Source organism: Coregonus clupeaformis, unplaced genomic scaffold (assembly GCF_020615455.1).
Source record: "Coregonus clupeaformis isolate EN_2021a unplaced genomic scaffold, ASM2061545v1 scaf0127, whole genome shotgun sequence".
Taxonomy (NCBI): domain Eukaryota; kingdom Metazoa; phylum Chordata; class Actinopteri; order Salmoniformes; family Salmonidae; genus Coregonus; species Coregonus clupeaformis.
In genome coordinates this window covers 689,056-711,989 of record NW_025533582.1, presented here as the reverse complement: position 1 = coordinate 711,989, position 22,934 = coordinate 689,056, and the positions used below count along the sequence as shown (strand labels likewise).

General features: G+C 43.1%; 1 protein-coding gene across 1 annotated transcript in view; it reads left to right on the top strand.

Moving 5' to 3' along the window:
• Nucleotides 1–11,782: 11,782 nt before the first annotated feature.
• The window catches only part of LOC121540458 (collagen alpha-1(XXIV) chain), a gene marked incomplete at its 5' end in the record, with an annotated part of 76,042 nt that continues 64,890 nt past the window's right edge, over nucleotides 11,783–22,934 (top strand). The window contains 10 exons of the mRNA XM_045213605.1: nucleotides 11,783–11,836; nucleotides 12,004–12,048; nucleotides 14,816–14,860; nucleotides 17,542–17,595; nucleotides 18,447–18,500; nucleotides 18,650–18,703; nucleotides 20,495–20,548; nucleotides 21,280–21,333; nucleotides 21,454–21,561; nucleotides 21,780–21,833. Of these exons, the coding sequence (XP_045069540.1) occupies nucleotides 11,783–11,836; nucleotides 12,004–12,048; nucleotides 14,816–14,860; nucleotides 17,542–17,595; nucleotides 18,447–18,500; nucleotides 18,650–18,703; nucleotides 20,495–20,548; nucleotides 21,280–21,333; nucleotides 21,454–21,561; nucleotides 21,780–21,833 (576 nt within the window). The remainder of the gene's footprint in view (nucleotides 11,837–12,003; nucleotides 12,049–14,815; nucleotides 14,861–17,541; nucleotides 17,596–18,446; nucleotides 18,501–18,649; nucleotides 18,704–20,494; nucleotides 20,549–21,279; nucleotides 21,334–21,453; nucleotides 21,562–21,779; nucleotides 21,834–22,934) is intronic.

Below are 22,934 nucleotides of genomic sequence, written 5' to 3'. Positions count from 1 at the left end.
CACCTGGTCCTGATCATCACCCTTCTTAGGCTCTGGCCTAACATCCATTCCCTGCCGGATCGGTTAGCCATGAACATCACTCGTCCGGAACCTTCACCCAACCTCTGCCTGATGGTCGGCGGCTGCCGAGCCATCATTGGACCAACTACTGCACCCTCAACAACTCATCCACGCCGCCCGCTCTGTTCCCTGGATTATTCAGCAGCACTCGTGGATCAGTTAAATAAACACTCACCTTTGACACCACTTACCTTGTCCTGGTCTGCTTCTGGGTTCTGGCTTAGTAAACCGTGACACCTGAGGGGGAATAGGCTTTGTCGTGCCCTCTTCACGACTGTCTTGGTGTGTTTGGACCATGATAGTTCGTTGGTGATGTGGACACCAAGGAACTTGAAGCTATCAACCTGTTCCACTACAGCCCCGTCGATGAGAATGGGGGCGTGCTCAGTCCTCTTTTTTTTCCTGTAGTCCACAATCATCTCCTTTGTCTTGGTCACGTTGAGGGAGAGGTTGTTGTCCTGGCACCACACGGCCAGGTCTCTGACCTCCTCCCTATAGGCTGTCTCCTCGTTGTCGGTGATCAGGCCTACCACTGTTGTGTCGTCGGCAAACTTAATGATGGTGTTGGAGTCGTGCCTGGCCATGCAGTCATGGGTGAACAGAGAGTACAGGAGGGACTGAGCTACGCACCCCTGAGGGGCCCCGTGTTGAGGATCAGTGTGGCAGATGTGTTGTTACCTACCCTTACCACCTGGGGCGGCCCGTCAGGAAGTCCAGGATCCAGTTGCATAGGGAGGTGTTTAGTCCCAGGATCCTTAGCTTAGTGATGAGCTTAGAGGGCACTATGGTGTTGAATGCTGAGCTGTAGTCAATTAATAGCATTGTCAGCCACCAATTGTGCAGGTTCTCCCCAATTAAAAAGATGAGAGAGGCCTGTAATTTTTCATCATAGGTACAAGTCAACTATGACAGACAAAATGAGAAAAAAATCCAGAAAATCACGTTGTAGGATTTTTAATGAATTTATTTGCAAATTATGGTGGAAAATAAGTATTTGGTCAATAACAAAAGTTTCTCAATACTTTGTTATATACCCTTTGTTGGCAATGACACAGGTCAAACGTTTTCTGTAAGTCTTCACAAGGTTTTCACACCTGTTGCTGGTATTTTGGCCCATTCCTCCATGCAGATCTCCTCTAGAGCAGTGATGTTTTGGGGCTGTCGCTGGGCAACACGGACTTTCAACTCCCCTCCAAAGATTTTCTATGGGGTTGAGATCTGGAGACTGGCTAGGCCACTCCAGGACCTTGAAATGCTTCTTACGAAGCCACTCCTTCGTTGCCCGGGCGGTGTGTTTGGGATCATTGTCATGCTGAAAGACCCAGCCACGTTTCATCTTCAATGCCCTTGCTGATGGAAGGAGGTTTTCACTCAAAATCTCACAATACATGGCCCCATTCATTCTTTCCTTTACACGGATCAGTCGTCCTGGTCCCTTTGCAGAAAAACAGCCCCAAAGCATGATGTTTCGACCCCCATGCTTCACAGTAGGTATGGTGTTCTTTGGATGCAACTCAGCATTCTTTGTCCTCCAAACACGACGAGTTGAGTTTTTACCAAAAAGTTCTATTTTGGTTTCATCTGACCATATGACATTCTCCCAATCCTCTTCTGGATCATCCAAATGCACTCTAGCAAACTTCAGACGGGCCTGGACATGTACTGGCTTAAGCAGGGGGACACGTCTGGCACTGCAGGATTTGAGTCCCTGGCGGCGTAGTGTGTTACTGATGGTAGGCTTTGTTACTTTGGTCCCAGCTCTCTGCAGGTCATTCACTAGGTCCCCCCGTGTGGTTCTGGGATTTTTGCTCACCGTTCTTGTGATCATTTTGACCCCACGGGTGAGATCTTGCGTGGAGCCCCAGATCGAGGGAGATTATCAGTGGTCTTGTATGTCTTTCATTTCCTAATAATTGCTCCCACAGTTAATTTCTTCAAACCAAGCTGCTTACCTATTGCAGATTCAGTCTTCCAAGCCTGGTGTAGGTCTACAATTTTGTTTCTGGTGTCCTTTGACAGCTCTTTGGTCTTGGCCATAGTGGAGTTTGGAGTGTGACTGTTTGAGGTTGTGGACAGGTGTCTTTTATACTGATAACAAGTTCAAACAGGTGCCATTAATACAGGTAACGAGTGGAGGACAGAGGAGCCTCTTAAAGAAGAAGTTACAGGTCTGTGAGAGCCAGAAATCTTGCTTGTTTGTAGGTGACCAAATACTTATTTTCCACCATAATTTGCAAATAAATTCATAAAAAATCCTACAATGTGATTTCCTGGATTTTTCTTCTCTCAATTTGTCTGTCATAGTTGACGTGTACCTATGATGTAAATTACAGGCCTCTCTCATCTTTTTAAGTGGGAGAACTTGCACAATTGGTGGCTGACTAAATACTTTTTTCCCCCACTGTATAAAGAAATTAAGTCTGGGTGAGAAAATGTGGCAGACTTGAACTTGGCCTAGATCAGGAAGAATCGTATTCCTTTTGTTACGTTTACAATGCATTATGTCACAGTGTACAGTCGGAGAAAGAGAAAGTGCATTCTAGGAATAGTATATGACCCAGTAGTATAAGTACAAGCTAGGAACATACAGATGATCTCTGTATGTTCCTAGACTACAGGTAACTGCTAAAATAAAGGAAACACCAACAGCAATATGTTACTTTCACCCCTCTTATCTCTTTCTTTCTGATTTATTATCCCCAAGAGCAATTAAGTCTGGGAAGCTGGCACGCTTGGCCTAGGAATTACATTTGTATTTCTCCATTTGATGATCTTACATAACTATACGAGATATTACTTGCAGTCAAAAATTTGATATGACCCAGTAGTAACTATAGGTAACTGCCAAAATAAAGGAAACACCAACATTGTATCTTAATAGGGCGTTGGGCCACCACGAGCCGCCAGAACGGCTTCAATGCGCCTTGGCATAGATTCTACAAGTGTCTGCAACGCTATTTGAGGGATACGGCACCATTCTTCCACGAGAAATTCCATAATTTTGTGTTTTGTTGATGGTGGTGGAAAGCGCTGTCTCAGGCCCAGCTTCAGAATCTCCCATAAGTGTTAAATTGGATTGAGATCTGATGACTGAGACAATCTCACACACACACACGCACACACACACACAACCCTTTAACCCCCCTATGCTCCTCTGAGACCTCTCTTTCAGAGTCACTGAGATCTCTTCTTCTAGCCATGGTAGCCGCAATAATGGGCAACTAGGCAGGTAATTGCTTAATTAACTCAGGAACCACACTTGTGTGGAAGCACCTGCTTTGAAATTCTGTATCCGTCCAGGGCCGGCCCAAGCCTTTTGAGGGCCATAAGCAAGATTTGGTTGGGGGGCCACCCAACATTTTATGTGCAGCCCCTCTTGCTGCAATTCTACACATTTTGCCATGGAGCGTAGAGAAAATGTTAAAATTGTATAATTGTATCATTTCAGAGAAATGTGCCATTTTAAAGCTAATTTCCTGAAATTCTACACATTTTGCCATGACTTATGCCATGTTAATATGATATCCGAGTGAGAGTGACTAACAAAATCAATGGGAGCCCCCTGGAGATCAGGGCCCCTGGGCACGTGCCCTTCGTGCCCGGTCGGTAATTTGCCCATGATTACTACAAGTTTAGATAGCTGGCTAGATTAATTTACCAATGTAAACAATTGTAGCTGACAGGGGCTAAATAACTGACTGTCAGTAGTCATAAAACATTTAGAAACTGCACCTTGTGTATTCTACTATTCTGACTCTCAACAGTAAGTTGAGACCCCGACTGAGTTTCTAAAAAACTGTTCCGGGGGCCTTTAGCGGCCGGGGGCCCTAAGCGACCGCTTATGTCGCTTATGCCCTGTATCCCTCATTTCCTTTATTTTGTCAGTTACCTGTATACAGTGAGGGAAAAAAGTATTTGATCCCCTGCTGATTATGTGTGTTTGCCCACTGACAAAGACATGATCAGCCTATAATTTTAATGGTAGGTTTATTTGAACAGTGAGAGACAGAATAACAACAAAAAAATCCTGAAAAACGCATGTCAAAAATGTTATACATTGATTTGTATTTTAATGAGGGAAATAAGTATTCAATCCTATGGAAAATGTGTGGGTAGAACTGAAAAATCCTGTGCGAGCAAGGAGGCCTACAAACCTGACTCAGTTACACCAGCTCTGTCAGGAGGAATGGGCCAAAATTTACCCAATTTATTGTGGGAAACTAGTGGAAGGCTACCTGAAATGTTTGACCCAAGTTAAACAATTTAAAGGCAATGCTACCAAATACTAATTGAGTGTATGTAAACTTCTGACCCACTGTGATGAAAGAAATAAAAGCTGAAATAAATCACTCTCTACTATTATTCAGACATTTCACATTCTTAAAATGAAGTGGTGATCCTAACTGACCTAAGACAGGGAATTTTTACTAGGATTAAATGTCAGGAATTGTGAAAAACTAAGTTTAAATGTATTTGGTAAAGGTGTATGTAAACTTCCGACTTCAACTGTACACAACATGCCTACCACCTTGAAGATGCAAAATATTTTTTTTTGTGAAACAAACAAGAAATGAGACAAAAAAACAGTAAACTTGAGCGTCCATAACTATTCACCCCCCACAAAGTCAATACTTTGTAGAGCCACCTTTTGCAGCAATTACAGCTGCAGGTCTCTTGGGGTATGTCTCTATAAGCTTGGCATATCTAGCCACTGGGAGTTTTGCCCATTCTTCAAGGCAAAACTGCTCCAGCTCCTTCAAGTTGGATGGGTTCCGATGGTGTACAGCAATCTTTAAGTCATACCACATATTCTCAATTGGATTGAGGTCTGGGCTTTGACTAGGCCATTCCAAGACACTTAAATGTTTCCCTTTAAACCACTCAAGTGTCACTTTAGCAGTATGCTTAGGGTCTTTGTCCTGCTGGAAGGTGAAATCTCTGGAAGACTGAAACAGGTTTCCCTCAAGAATTTCCCTGTATTTAGCGCCATCCATCATTCCTTCAATTCTGACCAGTTTCCCAGTCCCTGCTGATGAAAAACATCCCCACAGCATGATGCTGCCACCACCATGCTTCACTGTGGGGATGGTGTTCTCGGTGTGATGAGAGGTGTTGGGTTTGCGCCAGACATAGCGTTTTCCTTGATGGCCAAAAAGCTCAATTTTAACTCATCTGACCAGAGTACCTTCTTCCATATGTTTGGGGAGTCTCCCACATGGATTTTGGCGAAGACCAAATGTGTTTGCTTATTTTTTTCTTTAAGCAATGGCTTTTTTCTGGCCACTCATCCCTAAAGCCAAGCTCTGTGGAGTGTACGGCTTAAAGTGGTCCTATGGACAGATACTCCAATCTCCACTGCAGAGCTTTGCAGCTCCTTCAGGGTTATCTTTGGTCTCTCTGTTGCCTCTCTGATTAATGTCCTCCTTGTCTGGGCCATGAGTTTTGGTGGGCGGCCCTCTCTTGGCAGGTTTGTTGTGGTGCCATTTCTTTCAATTTTTTCATAATGGATTTAATGGTGCTCCGTGGGATGTTCAAAGTTTCTGATATTTTTTTATAACCCAACCCTGATCTGTACTTCTCCACAACTTTGTCCCTGACCTGTTTGGAGAGCTCCTTGGTCTTCATGGTGCCGCTTGCTTGGTGGTGCCCCTTGCTTAGTGGTGTTGCAGACTCTGGGGCCTTTCAGAACAGGTGTATATATACTGAGATCATGTGACAGATCATGTGACACTTAGATTGCACACAGGTGCACTTTATTTAACTAATTATGTGACTTCTGAAGGTAATTGTTTGCACCAGATCTTATTTAGGGGCTTCATAGCAAAGGGGGTGAATACATATGCACGCAGCACTTTTCCATTATTTATTTTGTAGAATTTTTTGAAACAAGTTATTTTTTTAATTTCACTTCACCAATTTGGACTATTTTGTGTATGTCTATTACATGAAATCCAAATAAAACCATTTAAATTACAGGTTGTAATGCAACAAAATAGGGAAAACGTCATGGGGTATGAATACTTTTGCAAGGCATTGTAGCTGTGTTGAATAGTTTTATGAGGAATTAAACACTATTTTGACTGTGTTTGACTTATTTTCCCGCTGTATCTTTGGCCTGAACCAAGGTAAATGTAGTATGTAGCTTAGCAGAGTCCACTACAAGCAGATAGAACAGCACAGCCCAGTAAAGCACACATTCAGACGGATGGTCAGTCAATTAGCAGTGCAGACGTTTCCTCCTCCAAAATACTTTTTTATTTTTTTATTTTATTTCACCTTTATTTAACCAGGTAAGCCAGTTGAGAACAGGTTCTCATTTACAACTGCGACCTGGCCAAGATAAAGCAAAGTAGTGCAATAAAAACAACACAGAGTTACATATGGGGTAAAGAAAAAAACATAAAGTCAGAAAATACAACAGAAAATATATATACAGTGTGTGCAAATGTAGCAAGTTATGGAGGTAAGGCAATAAATGGGCTATAGTGCAGAATAATTACAATAGTATTAACACTGGAATGCTAGATGTGCAAGAGATTATGTGCAAATAGAGATACTGGGGTGCAAAAGAGCAAATTAAATAACAATATAGGGATGAGGTAGTTGGGTGGGCTAATTTCAGATGGGCTGTGTACAGGTGCAGTGATCGGTAAGGTGCTCTGACAACTGATGCTTAAAGTTATTGGGGGAGATAAGAGTCTCCAGCTTCAGAGATTTTTGCAATTCGTTCCAGTCATTGGCAGCAGAGAACTGGAAGGAATGGCGGCCAAAGGAGGTGTTGGCTTTGGGAATGACCAGTGAGATATACCTGCTGGAGCGCAGACTACGGGTGGGTGCTGCTATGGTGACCAATGAGCTAAGATAGGGCGGGGATTTGCCTAGCAGTGATTTATAGATGGCCTGGAGCCAGTGGGTTTGACACGAACATGTAGTGAGGACCAGCCAACAAGAGCGTACAGGTCACAGTGGTGGGTAGTGTATGGGGCTTTGGAGACAAAACGGATGGCACTGTGATAGACTACATCCAATTTGCTGAGTAGAGTGTTGGAGGCTATTTTGTAAATGACATCGCCGAAGTCAAGGATCGGTAGGATAGTCAGTTTTACGAGGGCATGTTTGGCAGCATGAGTGAAGGAGGCTTTGTTGCGAAATAGGAAGCCGATTCTAGATTTAACTTTGGATTGGAGATTCTTTATGTGAGTCTGGAAGTTGAGTTTACAGTCTAACCAGACACCTAGATATTTGTAGTTGTCCACATACTCTAGGTCAGACCCGTCGAGAGTGGTGATTCTAGTCGGGTGGGCGGGTGCTAGCAGCGTTCGATTGAAAAGCATGCATTTAGTTTTACTAGTGTTTAAGAGCAGTTGAAGGCTACTGAAGGATTGTTGTATGGCATTGAAGCTCGTTTGGAGGTTTGTTAACACAGTGTCCAATGAAGGGCCAGATGTATACAAAATGGTGTCGTCTGCGTAGAGGTGGATCTGAGAGTCACCAGCAGCAAGAGCGACATCATTGATATACACGGAGAAAAGTGTCGGCCCAAGAATTGAACCCTGTGGCACCCCCATAGAGACTGCCATAGGTCCAGACAACAGGCCCTCCGATTTGACACACTGAACTCTATCTGAGAAGTAGTTGGTGAACCAGGCGAGGCAGTCATTTGAGAAACCAAGGCTATTTAGTCTGCCAATAAGAATGCGGTGGTTGACAGAGTCGAAAGCCTTGGCCAGGTCGATGAAGACGGCTGCACAGTACTGTCTATTATCAATCGCGGTTATAATATCGTTTAGGACCTTGAGCGTGGCTGAAGTGCACCCGTGACCAGCTCGGAAACCAGATTGCATAGCGGAGAAGGTACGGTGGTATTCGAAATGGTCGATGATCTGTTTGTTAACTTGGCTTTCGAATACTTTCGAAAGGCAGGGCAGGATGGATATAGGTCTGTAGCAGTTTGGATCTAGAGTGTCACCCCCTTTGAAGAGGGGGATGACCGCGGCAGCTTTCCAATCTCTGGGGATCTCAGACGTTATGAAAGAGAGGTTGAACAGACTAGTAATAGGGGTTGCGACAATTTGGCGGCTAGTTTTAGGAAGAAAGGGTCCAGATTGTCTAGCCCAGCTGATTTGTAGGGGTCCAGATTTTGCAGCGCTTTCAAAACATCAACTGTCTGAATTTGTGTGAAGGAGAAGCGGGGGGCATGGGCAAGTTGCAGCAGAGGGTGCAGAGTTGGTGGCCGGGTTAGTGGTAGCCAGATGGAAAGCATGGCCAGCTGTAGCAAAATGCTTGTTGAAATTCTCGATTATTGTAGATTTATCGGTGGTGATAGTGTTTCCTAGCCTCAGTGCAGTGGGCAGCTGGGAGGAAGTGCTCTTATTCTCCATGGACTTTACAGTGTCCCAAAACTTTTTGGAGTTAGTGCTACAGGATGCAAATTTCTGTTTGAAAAAGTTAGCCTTTGCTTTCCTGACTGCTTGTGTATATTGGTTCCTAACTTCCCTGAAAAGTTGCATATCGCGGGGGCTATTTGATGCTAATGCTGTACGCCACAGGATGTTTTTGTGCTGGTCAAGGGCAGTCAAGTCTGAGGAGAACCAGGGGCTATATCGGTTCTTAGTTCTGTATTTTTGAATGGGGCATGTTTATTTAAGATTGAGAGGAAATTACTTTTAAGGAACAACCAGGCATCCTCTACTGACGGAATGAGATCTATATCCATCCAGGATACCTGGGCCAGGTCAATTAGGAAGGCCTCCTCGCTAAAGTGTTTTAGGGAGCGTTTGACAGTGATGAGGGGTGGTCGTTTGACCGCGGACCCGTTACGGACGCAGGCAATAAGGCAGTGATCGCTGAGATCCTGGTTGAAGACAGCTGAGGTGTATTTAGAGGGTATATTAGTCAGGATGATATCTATGAGGGTACCCATGTTTAAGGATTTAGGGTTGTACCTGGTAGGTTCGTTGATAATTTGCGTGAGGTTGAGGGCATCTAGCTTGGATTGTAGGATGGCTGGGGTATTAAGCATATCCCAATTTAGGTCACCAAGCAGTACAAACTCAGAGGATAAATGGGGGGCAATCAATTCACATATGGTGTCCAGGGCACAGCTGGGGGCTGAGGGGGTCTGTAGCAAGCGGCAACAGTGAGAGACTTATTTCTGGAAAGGTGGATTTTTAGAAGTAGAAGCTCAAACTGTTTGGGCACAGACCTGGATAGTATGATGGAGCTCTGCAGGCTATCTCTACAGTAGATTGCAACTCCACCCCCCTTTGGCAGTTCTATCTAGACGGAAAATGTTATAGTTGGGGATGGAAATTTCAGAATTTTTTGGTGGCCTTCCTGAGCCAGGATTCAGACACTGCTAGAACATCAGGGTTGGCAGAGTGTGCTAACGCAGTGAATAACTCAAACTTAGGAAGTAGACTTCTGATATTTATGTGCAAGAAACCAAGACTTTTGCGATTACAGAAGTCAACAAATGATAGCTCCTGGGGAGTAGGAGTGATACTGGGGGCTACAGGGCCTGGGTTAGCCTCTACATCACCAGAGGAACAGAGGAGGACTAGAATAAGGATACGGCTAAAGGCTTTAAGAACTGGTCTTCTAGTGCGTTGGGTACATAGAATAAAGGGGGCAGATTTCCGGGTGTTATAGAAAAGATTCAGGGCATTATGAACAGACAAGGATATGGAAGGACATGAGTAAAGTGGAGGCAAACCTAAGCGTTGGGTAACACTGAAAGAGATAGTATCTCTAGAGGCATAAATTGAGTCGGTCTGTGAGTGTATGGGTGGAGGGACAAAGGGGCTAACCAAGGCAGGTTCAGCTAGGCTGGGGGTCTACAGTGATATAGTACAATTAGAAATAACCGAAACAACAATAAACTAACCATGTTTGGGCTGAGGCTAAACATAAACAGGATGTAGTACCGTAAAAAGGAACAGTCCAGCAGATATCAGCTGTATAGCTGAGTTATCACAAGGTCCGGTGGTGAAGCGCCAGTGAGCAAGAGGCCACGGCTAGCGTGTGCTACGTCCGTTTTGTTGTAGCCAGCTGGTAGCGACGGAAAAACTGATATGTTCTGGGTCGACAACGCGCAGTGCTGACTGTCCGAATATCCGCGATCAATGTCCAGTGATTAAAACCAATCCCGCGGAAAAAAAAATCAAATGTTCTGGGTGAAACACCGCCAGCTGTGGCCAATAGCAAGTAGCTAGTTCAGTAGCTAGTTCAGTTTAGTGAGTAAGCGTGTGCTAACGGGCCAGGGCTAGCAGATGGATGGAATCTTCGTGGTTACGTCGTAACCACATCAGACGATTTCCGTCGGCAGACCAGTCGTGTAGGATCGGCGGGGCTCCGCGTCAATCCTAGGTGGTCCCGTCCAGTTGATAGAGAGGTAGATAGCCGGGAGATGGGCCTAGCTCAGGTTGATTAGCCAGACCACAGCGTCCGTTTTGTTGTAGCCAGCTGGTGGCGATGAATCCGGAGTTAGAGGTCCAGTGAATCCGGCGGAAGAACTGATATGTTCTGGGTCGATAACGCGCTGTGCAGACTGGCCGAATATCCGGTGATCAATGTCCAGTGATTAAAATTAATCCTGCGGAAAAAAAAATCCTATGTTCTGGGTGAAACACCGCTAGCCGTGGCTAATAGCAAGTAGCTAGTTAGCTGGCTAGCTAGTTTCAACTGGAGATTCTAGATTCTGGATAAAAGGTAAGTCAATAATAGAATCCGTTCCACATTGAGTGAGGCAGGTTGCAGGAAAGTATATTTTGTAGAAGGATGAAAAGTCTGATAGGGAAATATGTACGAAAAATACAAAAAACTGGGTATTTACAGGCTATTTACAGACACACGACAGAAACAAGACTGCACTACTTCGCCATCTTGGAATACAAGCACTTCTTAAGACTGAATGTGGCCTGTGAGGGTCTAGGACTTTGCTTTTTATGTGTAAGTATTAAGGACAGAGAGAGGGATGGAGTTGGGAGGAGAAAGAGATAAATGAAGGGGCAGAGAGCACGGGAAAGGGGCAGAGAGAGAGCGATAGATTGAGTTGCTGGAAATCCCTACCTGGGAGGCAGGAGAGGAATGTGAAAACCTCAGGGAGTGACAAAGAGGAGTAGACACAACAGGCCAATCAGACAGGACAGGAAGAGCACAGTATCAAAGCAGTGAGGAGGGGTCTTATTTACAGATCTCCATCCTCTATCTGGGTCTGCAGAGAGGGATTGGTGCTGGGGGGTCAGTTAAGCAGGTAGACAGACAGAGAAGAAGCTGATTACTCCCAGGTTGTTGATTTTAAGTGGTCCATCTGTTTTTGTTTGTGTCTGTCTGTCTCTATGGAAATCCTTGTGTTTGAAGACAAAAAAAAGGCCTGCACACTACAGTGCTCCCATATGCTGCTCTCAACACCAGTGCCCCTATGTGTTTGATACTCCCTTTGCTCTTGCCTCCATCCCATTATTTTATTGAGACATTCTAGATGTTTTGGTTAAAGCCATATCCCATATTGTACACTACTAAGTAGCTGTGAGTGTGTGTAGGTGCGTTGCCTGTATTTACGAGTGCCGTTGTGTGATGTGATGGCTGAGTGGTTTTTAAACAGAGTTGGTTACAGAGAGGCCCAAGCTGTTTGTGTCATAGAGGCCCAGACACACACACACACACACACACACACACACACACACACAGATGGCTAAGCAGCTGTGTTTCTGTGTCATAGGGGCCAAGGGGTGCAGAGGGTCCACTTGGGGAACCAGGGCCTGAGGGCACCAAGGTAAACATTCTTTTAAACATCTTCTCACCCTCCGAAGAATAATATAATGTATATCCTCATTTAATCTAGCTGAAAACCCATTTTCTGTGCACTTTGACCTGATTAAAAGTATCTTATTGCTGCCTCACTGAGACGTCTCTTTCTATCGCTCTTTCTCTCCTTTGCAGGGAGAGCAGGGTGAAGGTGGAAAGAAAGGGGAGCCTGGGTTCAGTGTGAGTACTCTGCATTCTTTTTGGGATCACCTGTCTGACTTGAAGGAGTGAAGTGTTTACTTTCTACCACAGACTTTCCTGTCCCCACAACTAGCACAGGCCTCAAGAACATGTCTGCTTTTTATTTAACATCAGAATTGTGTATGTGTGTGTTCCTGTGTATCACTGAGCGTGTTTCTGCACATGCCTCTGTCCTTATACTGACTAGAGTGCACATGGGAAAGGGAAAGGGGATACCTAGTCAGTTGTAAAACTGAATGCATTCAACTGAAATGTGTCTTCCGCATTTAACCCAACCCCTCTGAATCAGAGAGGTGCGGGGGACTGCCTTAATCGACATCCACGTCATCGGTGGCAGGGGAACAGTGCCTTGCTCAGGGGCAGAACAACAGATTTTTACCTTGTCAGCTCAGGGATTCGATTCAGCAACCTTTCGGTTACTGGCCCAACACTCCTACCGGCCAGGCTACAAAGGCTCCAGGAGACCACTAAAAATAATTGAATCTCAACAGCAAGTGATTTCTGGTTTTCCTGAACAATGACAGGCCAGAATGAGGCAGGGTTATGTCCTGTCAACCCTACTCCTGAATTCATTCTACAGAACAGATCCCACTGTTAAAGGAGAAATCCACCCAAAACCACTCATTCCTTTAAATTACAGTTAAATAACATTAAACAACTATATTTTTTGTGAACAAATGTTTCATTTTGGCGTTATAATAAGGTTGGTAGCAACATGGAAAATCGTGGAAATCTGTTGCAGCTTAAGTCCACTACAAAATCCACAGCTCTATGGGCTGGCTAGCTAGCTAGTTAGCAAACATAGCTACACACAATAATACCCAAAGACAATATCAGCATGTAATGTAGCTAGTTAGCTGTGAAATCACTTAAACACTATCAATTTAGGAGTCTACAATCTCACCATGTTCAACCTGCAGATCGATGTGCCTCACAGATTGGAGTCTGACATTCGCAAAAGCAGATATACTTTTGAGGAGATGGGTAACATTGCCCATGCTACCTCAATGATCTGCGTGGTGCATTATGGGCGATTCTGGGACAATGAGCGCTCTCCTTCAAGGAGTGAATGGGAGTCTATTGGGCGTTAGCTCAAAAACCCAACATTAGCACGCGAATTGCGTTAACAAGAAGTAAAACATGACAAATATTTTCCAAGACAATTAACTTGCTATCTGTAGTAACGTATAGCTTTGGGAAAAAAAATAACATTTCTCGAAATATACACTGACTTTGAGAAGGGATTGCGTAACGCTTACTTTAGCAACCACGTGACACAGCATGACAACGTGAACACAATTGGTTGACAGTCTGCTAGGTGGGGCGTTATACATTCCTTCATTCATGTATTCCTATCTCCTTTCTATAATATATCTGGCAACGTCACCATGAAATGCACACTGGAGTAAAGAGGCATACCAATAGGAAAAATGTGCTAGACCCTCGGTTAAACTACACATTTCTCGAGTTAGGAATATCGCAAAAATATGATCAATGGCTCATTCGAGAGAAGACATCCTCCTGAGTTATGACATTGGCTAGTATTGAAATCTGACATGTATAATATACTTTTTCGTGATCTAAAAGTCGTTTTTCTATTAACTTGTAGTGAAAGCGACTTTATCACGGTGCTACATCATACCCACCGGATTTCTGCCTGCTTGAACGCCAATAACGCAGATACACGTAAAAACATTAAATGACCCAGGGAATCGATAGAACATCACTCAGATGCACAAAAACAATATAACACTCAAAATGGGTGAACCTTTCCTTTAATGCCTTTGTGTAGGAGCTATGGGGGGTGGGGGGTGGGGGGGGACTCCCCCAATATATTAAACATATGTTATTCCTCCATTTGAATGAAAATGTTACCCTTGGGACACTATAAGCTGAGGTTTAAAGTGCCGTTAAGATCTGAATGGGCGATTGTTAGACTTATTTGCGGAGTGTGCCATTCTTCTGAAGGCTGTATTAAGTTATAGTCAAATAAACAATCTCTTCCAGCTAACAATGACAAAACCTGAGCTAAAGACCTGCAGCATGCAGGAGGAAATATAGCCCTGCTCTGTATTTTACATTTACATTTAAGTCATTTACCAGACGCTCTTATCCAGAGCGACTTACATTTTGACTGTAATCAATCTGGTTCTCTTTTTTCGGGGATGAAAAACATGAAACACCTGCCCCTTGCTTTATATTTGCTAGTGTCATTGTCTCCATTTAGGTTGGGGGATTTCATTAAAACACAACCTGTATATTGGGTAGAGCCATTGGTTAAAGCAGCAGACCCATTGTTTGGATGGTGAGTCAAGGGAGGAACATTACAGTGAGTGGACTGCTGTAGGTGCTTATCATTCAGTATTTGGATGAATCTAGATGAGCGTAATGGTTCCTAACAAAACAGACCAGTGTAATCTCTGGCTTTGATGTCCTATGTCCTAGTATTATGACCACAAAATGATAGATTTCTGTTGAAAATTGGACAATAAAGTATCTCTTCTAATCTAGCTTTGATATCTTCAGTGGCATTTCTTTAACAGAGGACCGTTCAGTTAGGAGCAGTAATGTTTATAGGTGAACTATAGTACCTCCACTAAGTTGTGGATATCATGGACAAAGGAAGATATACATAAGACTTACATAATACGAACAGGTGCATTTAGTCCACTAGGGATGGTACTCGTACACTCATCATGCAATTATCGTCCCTGACCCATCTATTCCATACCTTTTCCTCTTGCAGGGTAAAGCTGGCGGTCCAGGGGAGAAAGGCCTACCAGGGAAACCTGTGAGTACCTTGCATTACATTCACCTAAAGTATCTCCATTTCCTTTGACAGGTTTGATTGAAGGGTTTGCTTGCTATAAGGTTAAGATACCTACCACTGTGAACAACAACACCACAGCTACATGAGACACAATAAAAGTCCTGGCCCTATAAAGAATTTCCACTACAGCTTTCTACCTGTAATATATGCTCCTATTAAAAGGTGCACTAAAACAACAAGGTGTCTATAAAAGAAGAATTTGATCCATTTAAACAACAAAGAGTCAGAGGGATAAATTCAGTGCGCGTGTGTGTGTTCGTGTGGGCTCATGTGAAAGACTGTTCCATAGTGCCCTGACCTTGTGGTCTGTCTGGCTGGTGTGTGCTTCTACTCTCATGTGTCCCTGGTGGCGTTAAACTGAGACTGGGAGGTTTTAATTGCTACGAGGGGAAAGATCTGCTTTTGTACTTAGTTAATGATGGATTACAGAGCTGTGATATAACCACTGAACTATAAAGCGGTTCCCTACTGAAGGGAAATTAATTAAAGAAACACGCATACCAAAGTGTACTTCTTATTAACAGTGAGCTGCACATACATCTTAGTGTTGGCTGCTGTCAGCCCAGTACACACACATTTCTCTCTGTATCTTTCTTTATCTCTGTGTGGCCAGAGATGATGATTCTTAATTAGGGATGCCGGATAGAGCCTGCTGAATGCTCAATGACTCTTGGATCCATTTAAAGATGCTTGGCCTGTTCATTTAGTTTGAGGCTCTCTTAAGTCACGCCTTGGTATACGACTTGACAAGCGATGTTTGTAATTGTTTTTAACTGATGTGCCGCTGCACACACACACAGGCATGCATAGGCTACACACACACACACACACACACACACACACACACACACACACACACACACACACACACACACACACACACACACACACACACACACACACACACACACACACACACACACACACACACACACACACACACACACACACACACACACACACACACACACACACACACACACACACACACACACTAGCAGCGACCTGTCCTGCTCAGTGTCTAAATGCCATGATTTGTATACAGCGAGGTCTATGCGCACAGATCAGTTTGTGTGTGTCAGGGGGAATGAGTGTTAAAACACACTATAATGCAACTGGAAATCCCCACTCTTATGACATGGTGAGCCCAAGAAGTCCCTATCCCCATGAATCATCTTTAATGTACATTGATGTACAGAAGAGTGGGGTTTTAGATTGGGGTGTGGGTTCCGTTGAGCAGAGTTTGATGCTCTTACAACAGAGAGCCTCTAGTCTTTAAAACTACAAGGAAAGATTTTCCATCCAACAGTATGTTTACTCCAGTATCTAACAGAATGTCTACTGCCGTCAGGAAACTATTAAAGTAAACGTAGATCTGACAGGCACTGGAGAGGAGCTCTAGCTTCTCCCAAGTGACCTCTAGAGCCACAGTGCCATCTTGTGTTCAGTGTTGCGAAATACATATTTGAGGGACAGTGAGACTGCAAGTGTGGTACTGAAGTCATCTGCTCTCTCATACAGCATATATCTCCCTATCAATCTTCATTAAAACTAAGCTGCGGTTGAATAAAATATTTATGAATTAGAGGATGATTGCATGCACTTTATGATAGTGACATTGATGAATGGCTTTCTTAACGTCCACCATGCTTAGATCAACTTTTTGGATGTTCTTTTCAGTCCTCTCTGACACATTTTGGAAACATTTGTGCACACAAAGCTTTGATTTACAGTTTCAATAAAAAAAAAAATTGATTTACTATGTTTTCAGCACTCTCTCTCTCTCCGGGCCTTTGTAAGAGTTCTGAAAATTAACATTCCCGTTTTTTTTTTCTCTCTTTGTTTTGTGCTGTTGTACAGACATATTTCATTTGGTCATTATGTTATTATGTGACTTTTAGCAATGCTTTACACTTACCGTTACAACAGGGGTTGTAAATAGGAGAACACTTAGAGGTCCCTTACTGTGAGGGCACCTCATGTGAAAGAGTTACAGTACTACAGAGATAGTTATGTCCAACTTTGACATCATGACTTTGAACTTGTATACTAAGTGTAAGTGGAATTTGTAACTCTGTTGTTCTGAATTATGTGGAATTTATTTCAGGACAAAGGAGTATGACACAGACACTGAGATGGCTAAACTCTGTATATATTGTCTCTAACATCGTGTAACTTTGTAACCACAATGCCCAGAGGATGTGTGTAGAATATCACACTGATCATAGATGAATTAAGCACCATAATATTTCAGATCAGATTTAATACCTTTGATACACTTTTGATACACTTTATACCATTGATACACCACTGAAAGGCACAATCAATAGCTTCATTCCCCAGTTGTAACAGAAACTGCTTCCCCAGTGTTTGTTTTCAGGATGCTATGGATCAGGTTCAAGAGTCAAGTTTATTGGCTTGTCCCTTCCCAACTTCTCAAAGGGGACTTCTCCATTCCTGGAATAGTATATGATTTTTTCCCCCAAGGATACTGTTTTTTCTGCATGACTTACTGGTTTTATGTTTGTTTCTCTAGTCTGATCAAATCCATCGATAGTCTCTCTGGTAGGCTCTATATCTGGTTCAGCCTGTAAGTTCAGCCTGTAATGGTACTGTATGTTGGTGACCTCTGTCTCTCTCAGGGGAAAGCTGGGATCCCTGGCAGCAGTGGAGAGAAGGGAGCTCATGGTGAACCAGTGAGTATCAATCAATCAGTCAATCAATCAATCAACCAAGCAATAAATTGAACAGTTGTCACAAAGCGCTTTACAGTAACCCTGCCTAGACCCCTAAACACAGTGGCTGCTTGCACACTAGAAGGAATAAACCTGACCTCCTTTACAACTTGATAAGGGAAAACTCTGTCTTACCTATGACACACTGTGACTGTGATTGTTCTGTGCGAAAATAATGTCTGACTATCATTGTAAAGTGGACATTCATTAGTAAAACGATTAAGCCTATCTTCCTCCTGAGGCATATCCTGTTAGGGTAAACAATGTCAGGTCATCACTCTAAATGTTTTATTTCACCCAGTCTAAACATTTAATCAGCTCTGGTATAACTCAACCCCCCTTAATCAGCTGTTCCAGGGCTCTGTAAAACACAATCAGTGAGGAGCGGGGTGATTTTTATGTGGCTGATGGGATGTGTGTGTGATAAAAATGTTCCAGCCTTTGATACTGACTATGCATGTGCTCACACACACACACACACAGACACACATACACACACACACACACACACAAAGGGAAGGAAACACGCATATGTGCGCGCACAAGAACACACACTTTACCCCCATATTAGCCCTCTCAAGAATAAGTCCCCAAATTCTTATATTTCATGGAAAACAGTGGACCCCTCGAGAACATCAAGAATGTCAAACAACAAATACAATTTATTTGACTAAGTTATTTCAATAACCCCCATAGCCATGGTTTATGTTTTGTTCAGTTTTTGCATTACACACAATCAAGCCATGATCCGCCACATCACATGATACCACAGTAACCCCTGAGACCACTGATTGGATGATTCTCTCCTCTAGGGGCCCAAAGGACCCACGGGGGATGCAGGACCTGACGGAGAGCAAGGACCTGAGGTAGCTGTTATTTAATTTCAAGACTGGATCTCGTAATTATGTTGTAGTTTCACAGTGAATTTCACTATACATCTGGACACACTCTCTAACTCATTTTCACACTTGCGCACACACACTTTTGTCTTAATCCACTTCTCTTTTCCACACAGGGCGCTCCTGGCGGAGAGGGGGAGCCGGGTCCAGTTGGAGAACTTGGGATAAAGGTCAGTGTTCTACAGAATTACTGATTGTGGCTTTAAACCCCACAAAACAAAATGATAACCAGACACATCCAAGACACATCAGTCTTACTACTGTTCAGAGACTACAGCTTCTTAGATGTTAAGTCTCTTATTTAGGGGACTTTGAGCGAATCTTGACCTTTTCTGATGGACAATTTGGTGTACAAAGCATTCTGTGAACGTCGCAGGGTCAAGTGCCTTATAGTGCCAGAAAGCCCCATCTGTCTGCTTTCCGCTACCACTCTGTCAGCGGAGCTGACTTGAAGTGTCAGGTTTCACATCCCATATTTGAATAAGGAGTGACGTGTCACATTTTCTGGCCTATCCAGACAAATAATAGATTTACTCTCCCTCTGAGTGACGGAGCCCAGCCTAAGAGACGGCAAATTAAAGGGGACAGTAGCGATTTCAGCAATCGTGTAGTGACGGGAAGTTCGGCTCTTTTTACTGAATATTATCTTTTCAACTCGTTCAGTCAAAATAACAAATATTTCGTTCATTTGAGTCAGTGATGCCCAGAGCACGCAGAACTAAAATCTCGAAACAATCATAATACTACCATTTTGTTCACCATTTGTGACTGAGATTCATAAAAGTCTGCTTCAAACAATGTGCATTCGTGATTGCTAGGCATACAAATACGATTATTTATTGATCCCTTTGAAACGAGGTCTAGTTGCAGCCGCAACCTGACTAGATTGTGAATGACTCTTGGCGGAATGCAATTGCTTGACTGCCGCCAGGTCAGGGAGATTATTTAGCACCATAGCGTTCGCGAGCTGCAGCAGCCCCCTCAAACGATTCATTCTCGAGGTCGAGTGTTGAGCAGAGGAAGGCTGTGTATGTTTTGGTTCTACAAAGCTGTGTCCATAACATTCAATAATCAATTAATTGCATTAATTCTTGCACCATGCGATCAATTATCCATTCTAAACATGTATTTTTCTTGTCTATTCTGCTTGCAGCATGATCTGTCTTTCTATGCGTATTTGATAGACAGTTGGTGGTCGGAGCACGTCTCCGACCACCAATTTGATTGTTACTATATTTAGAAAGCATTTCAGTCATTTCAAGCCCTATTCCCCCACTTTCGTTGAATAAGCAAAAAATAATGATATGATTTTTTCAATTTTTCAATTTTCATAATATTTGTAATATGTACTTGAGCTTGTGTCCTCAAATGTGAGTACACCTCGGCAATTTATAACTATTTTTAACAGAAAGGTGAGTTCCAGAACTTTCTCGAACTATGCAGCATTACTAGTTATTGGTTATGGCCATCTCATGAAAAACTATTACTTTTGGGTATGTCTATTTAGGCAGAAATCTACATTTTGCCATAATGTCTAGTTTACTGTCTAGCCTACTCCCCCATTGAACTTTTATGGTAGATGTACCTCAACATGAGGATAGTTGCCTTAGGTAAGAGGGTGATATGTCAACGTTAAGCTGTGAGCGGCCCCAGGTCCTATTAGTAGGCTACCCACAATCCTCAGGGAGGGTTATGGCTTCTGTTCTGTGAACTCCTGTGCACCCCTGTGTGGCTGTTAGTGTCCCTCTGAGGGGTAGGTGACCTCCTGAGCACTTGTATGAAAAAAGGCGGTCAACACTCGCAAATAAAGTACATAAATCTTAGTAATACTTTATTTGCAAGTCAGATTACTCTTGGGCTACAGCACCTAAAGACTAAAATACATAATTTAGAGTTGAGCTTGTCTTATCGTCTTATTTTTGTATAAACTCCTGAGCACCTCTGTTGTTGTGTCCCTGCAGGGCGATGTGGGGCCGGTTGGAGGAGAGGGGGAACAAGGACAGCAAGGAATGAGAGTGAGTCCTGAGTCCTTCAAAATACCTTTTAATCACAGTCTATGCTTCTAATTCTGCTCTGCTTGTGTTTGGGAGAATCCGATACGCCAGTATATTTACTCTGCCCTCATTTCATGGAGGCGTGTAATCCCTGGCTGGAGAAGGCCAGGGCAGCGTTGCAACTGATTTATTTTTGTCTGTTGGACTGTATCAATAACCTTTAGGGATGTCAGAGGAGCCTGTCTCTCTCTCTCTTTCTCTCTCTCTCTTTGGGCAAGAGGAAAGCCCTACGGAGACTTAGAAAATCCCTGTAGAGAAAGAGAGGGTCCTTTGTGTCCAAGCTTACGCTCAGAGATCCTGCTTATGATTATTCAAACAATCACACTGTTTTTATTGTACATTCTTATTGACACTAATAACTAAATTCCGCTGGGCATTTTATTTTTATTTTTTTGACATTTTGGATTATTGGTGTACGCAATTGAGAAAACAGCAAACATTCTTCCATTAACCCCAATGGCTTACATATACTGGAAGGAAAATATAATCGTCGTCACAGTCAGGCTCTTTCCAATCTATAAGAACACACGTGTTACACATGTTTCATGCCCTGTGGGTCTGAGTGTACATCCATATGAGTAATCTATACATACTGCACAATATATCCATTCCATAGGAACGTATTAGCATGCTATTAATTGTAACAACGTGTGTGGCTATGGTTTTGGTCATGTGTGATTTTTTGTTGATAGGGTCTTCCAGGTCCTGCTGGTGAGGACGGGCCCCAGGGAAAAGATGGACCAAAGGTAAACATACTGAATGTTCAGCCAAATTAGGGTGTTTGTGTTCTCTATTGCACATTTGACCTCCACTGCATAATCTTTAGCTGAATGCCTAATGTCTCCTTGTCCCTATCTTTGTCTCAGGGAGAGCCAGGTGACCATGGGCCAATGGGCGAGGCAGGGGACAGGGGGATAGAGGGAGACCCTGGGCCTCCTGGGGCCACCGGACTGGCTGGAAAACGTGGTTTCCCTGTAAGTGTTTCTGACAAACAAACAAAAATTACAACAATAGTGCCAAAAGCGATGATTCCTATGGGTCCCAGTAGGGGGCAGTCTTCACTTTAACAAAGCCTTGTAGTCCCTGGGGAATTCAAGGCGGTGTAGGCACACTGCGACAAAGGAGGTGTGACAAAGGTCAGTAGTCTAGACAAGTCTATAGATTGTCTCTAATGAGTCTGTCTCATTACCAGGGACCGGAGGGGAAACAGGGTCCCCCGGGGAACCGTGGTCGGCATGGCAAGAAGGTAAGCACTCAGATGTTTTATTCGCATGTGTTGATACAGTGCCTCCAGAAAGTATTCATACTCCTTGACATATTCCACATTTTGTTGTGTTACAGCCTGAATTCAAAATGGATTCAATTGATTATTTTTTCTCACCCATCTACACACAATACCCCATAATGACAAAGTTAAAACAGGTTTTTAGAAATGTTAGCAAATTTATTGGAAATGAAATACAGAAATATCTGATTTACATAAGTATTCACACTCCTGAGTCAATACTTTGTAGAAGTACCTTTGTCAGCGATTACAGCTGTCTTTCTCGGTACAGCAGTCTTTCTGGGTAAGCCTCTAAGAGCTTTCCACACCTGGACTATGCAACAGTTGCCCATTATTCCTTTCAAAATTCTTCAAGCTTTGTCAAAGTTGTTGTTGATCATTGCTAAATAAACATTTTCAGGTCTTGCCATACATTTTCAAGTAGATGTAAGTCAAAACTTTAACTAGGCCACTCAGGAACATTCTTGGTAAGCAACTCCAGTGTAGATTTGGCCTTGTGTTTTAGGTTATTGTCCTGCTGAAAGGTGAATTCATCTCCCAGAGTCTGGTGGAAATTCCATGTATTTTTTATCCTGAAAAACTCCCCAGTCCTTAACAATTACAAGCATACCCATAACATTATGCAGCCACCACTATGCTTGAAAATATGGAGAGTGGTACTCAGTGATGTGTTGTATTGTATTCACCCCAAACATAACACTTTGTATTCAGGACAAAAAGGTAATTGCTTTGCCATATTTTTTGCAGTATAACTTTAGTGCCTTGTTGCAAACAGGATGCATGTTTTGGAATATTTGTATTTCTTTTCAGTCTGTCAATTAGGTTAGTATTGTGGAGTAAATACAATGTTGTTGATCCATCCTCAGTTTTCTCCTATCACAGCCATTAAACTCTATAACTTTTTTAAAGTCACCATTGACCTCATGGTGAAATCCCTGAGCGGTTTCCTTCCTCTCCAGCAACCGAGTTAGGAAGGACGCCTGTATCTTTGTAGTTACTGGATGTATTGATATACCATCCAAAGTGTAATTAATAACTTCACCATACTCAAAGGGATATTTA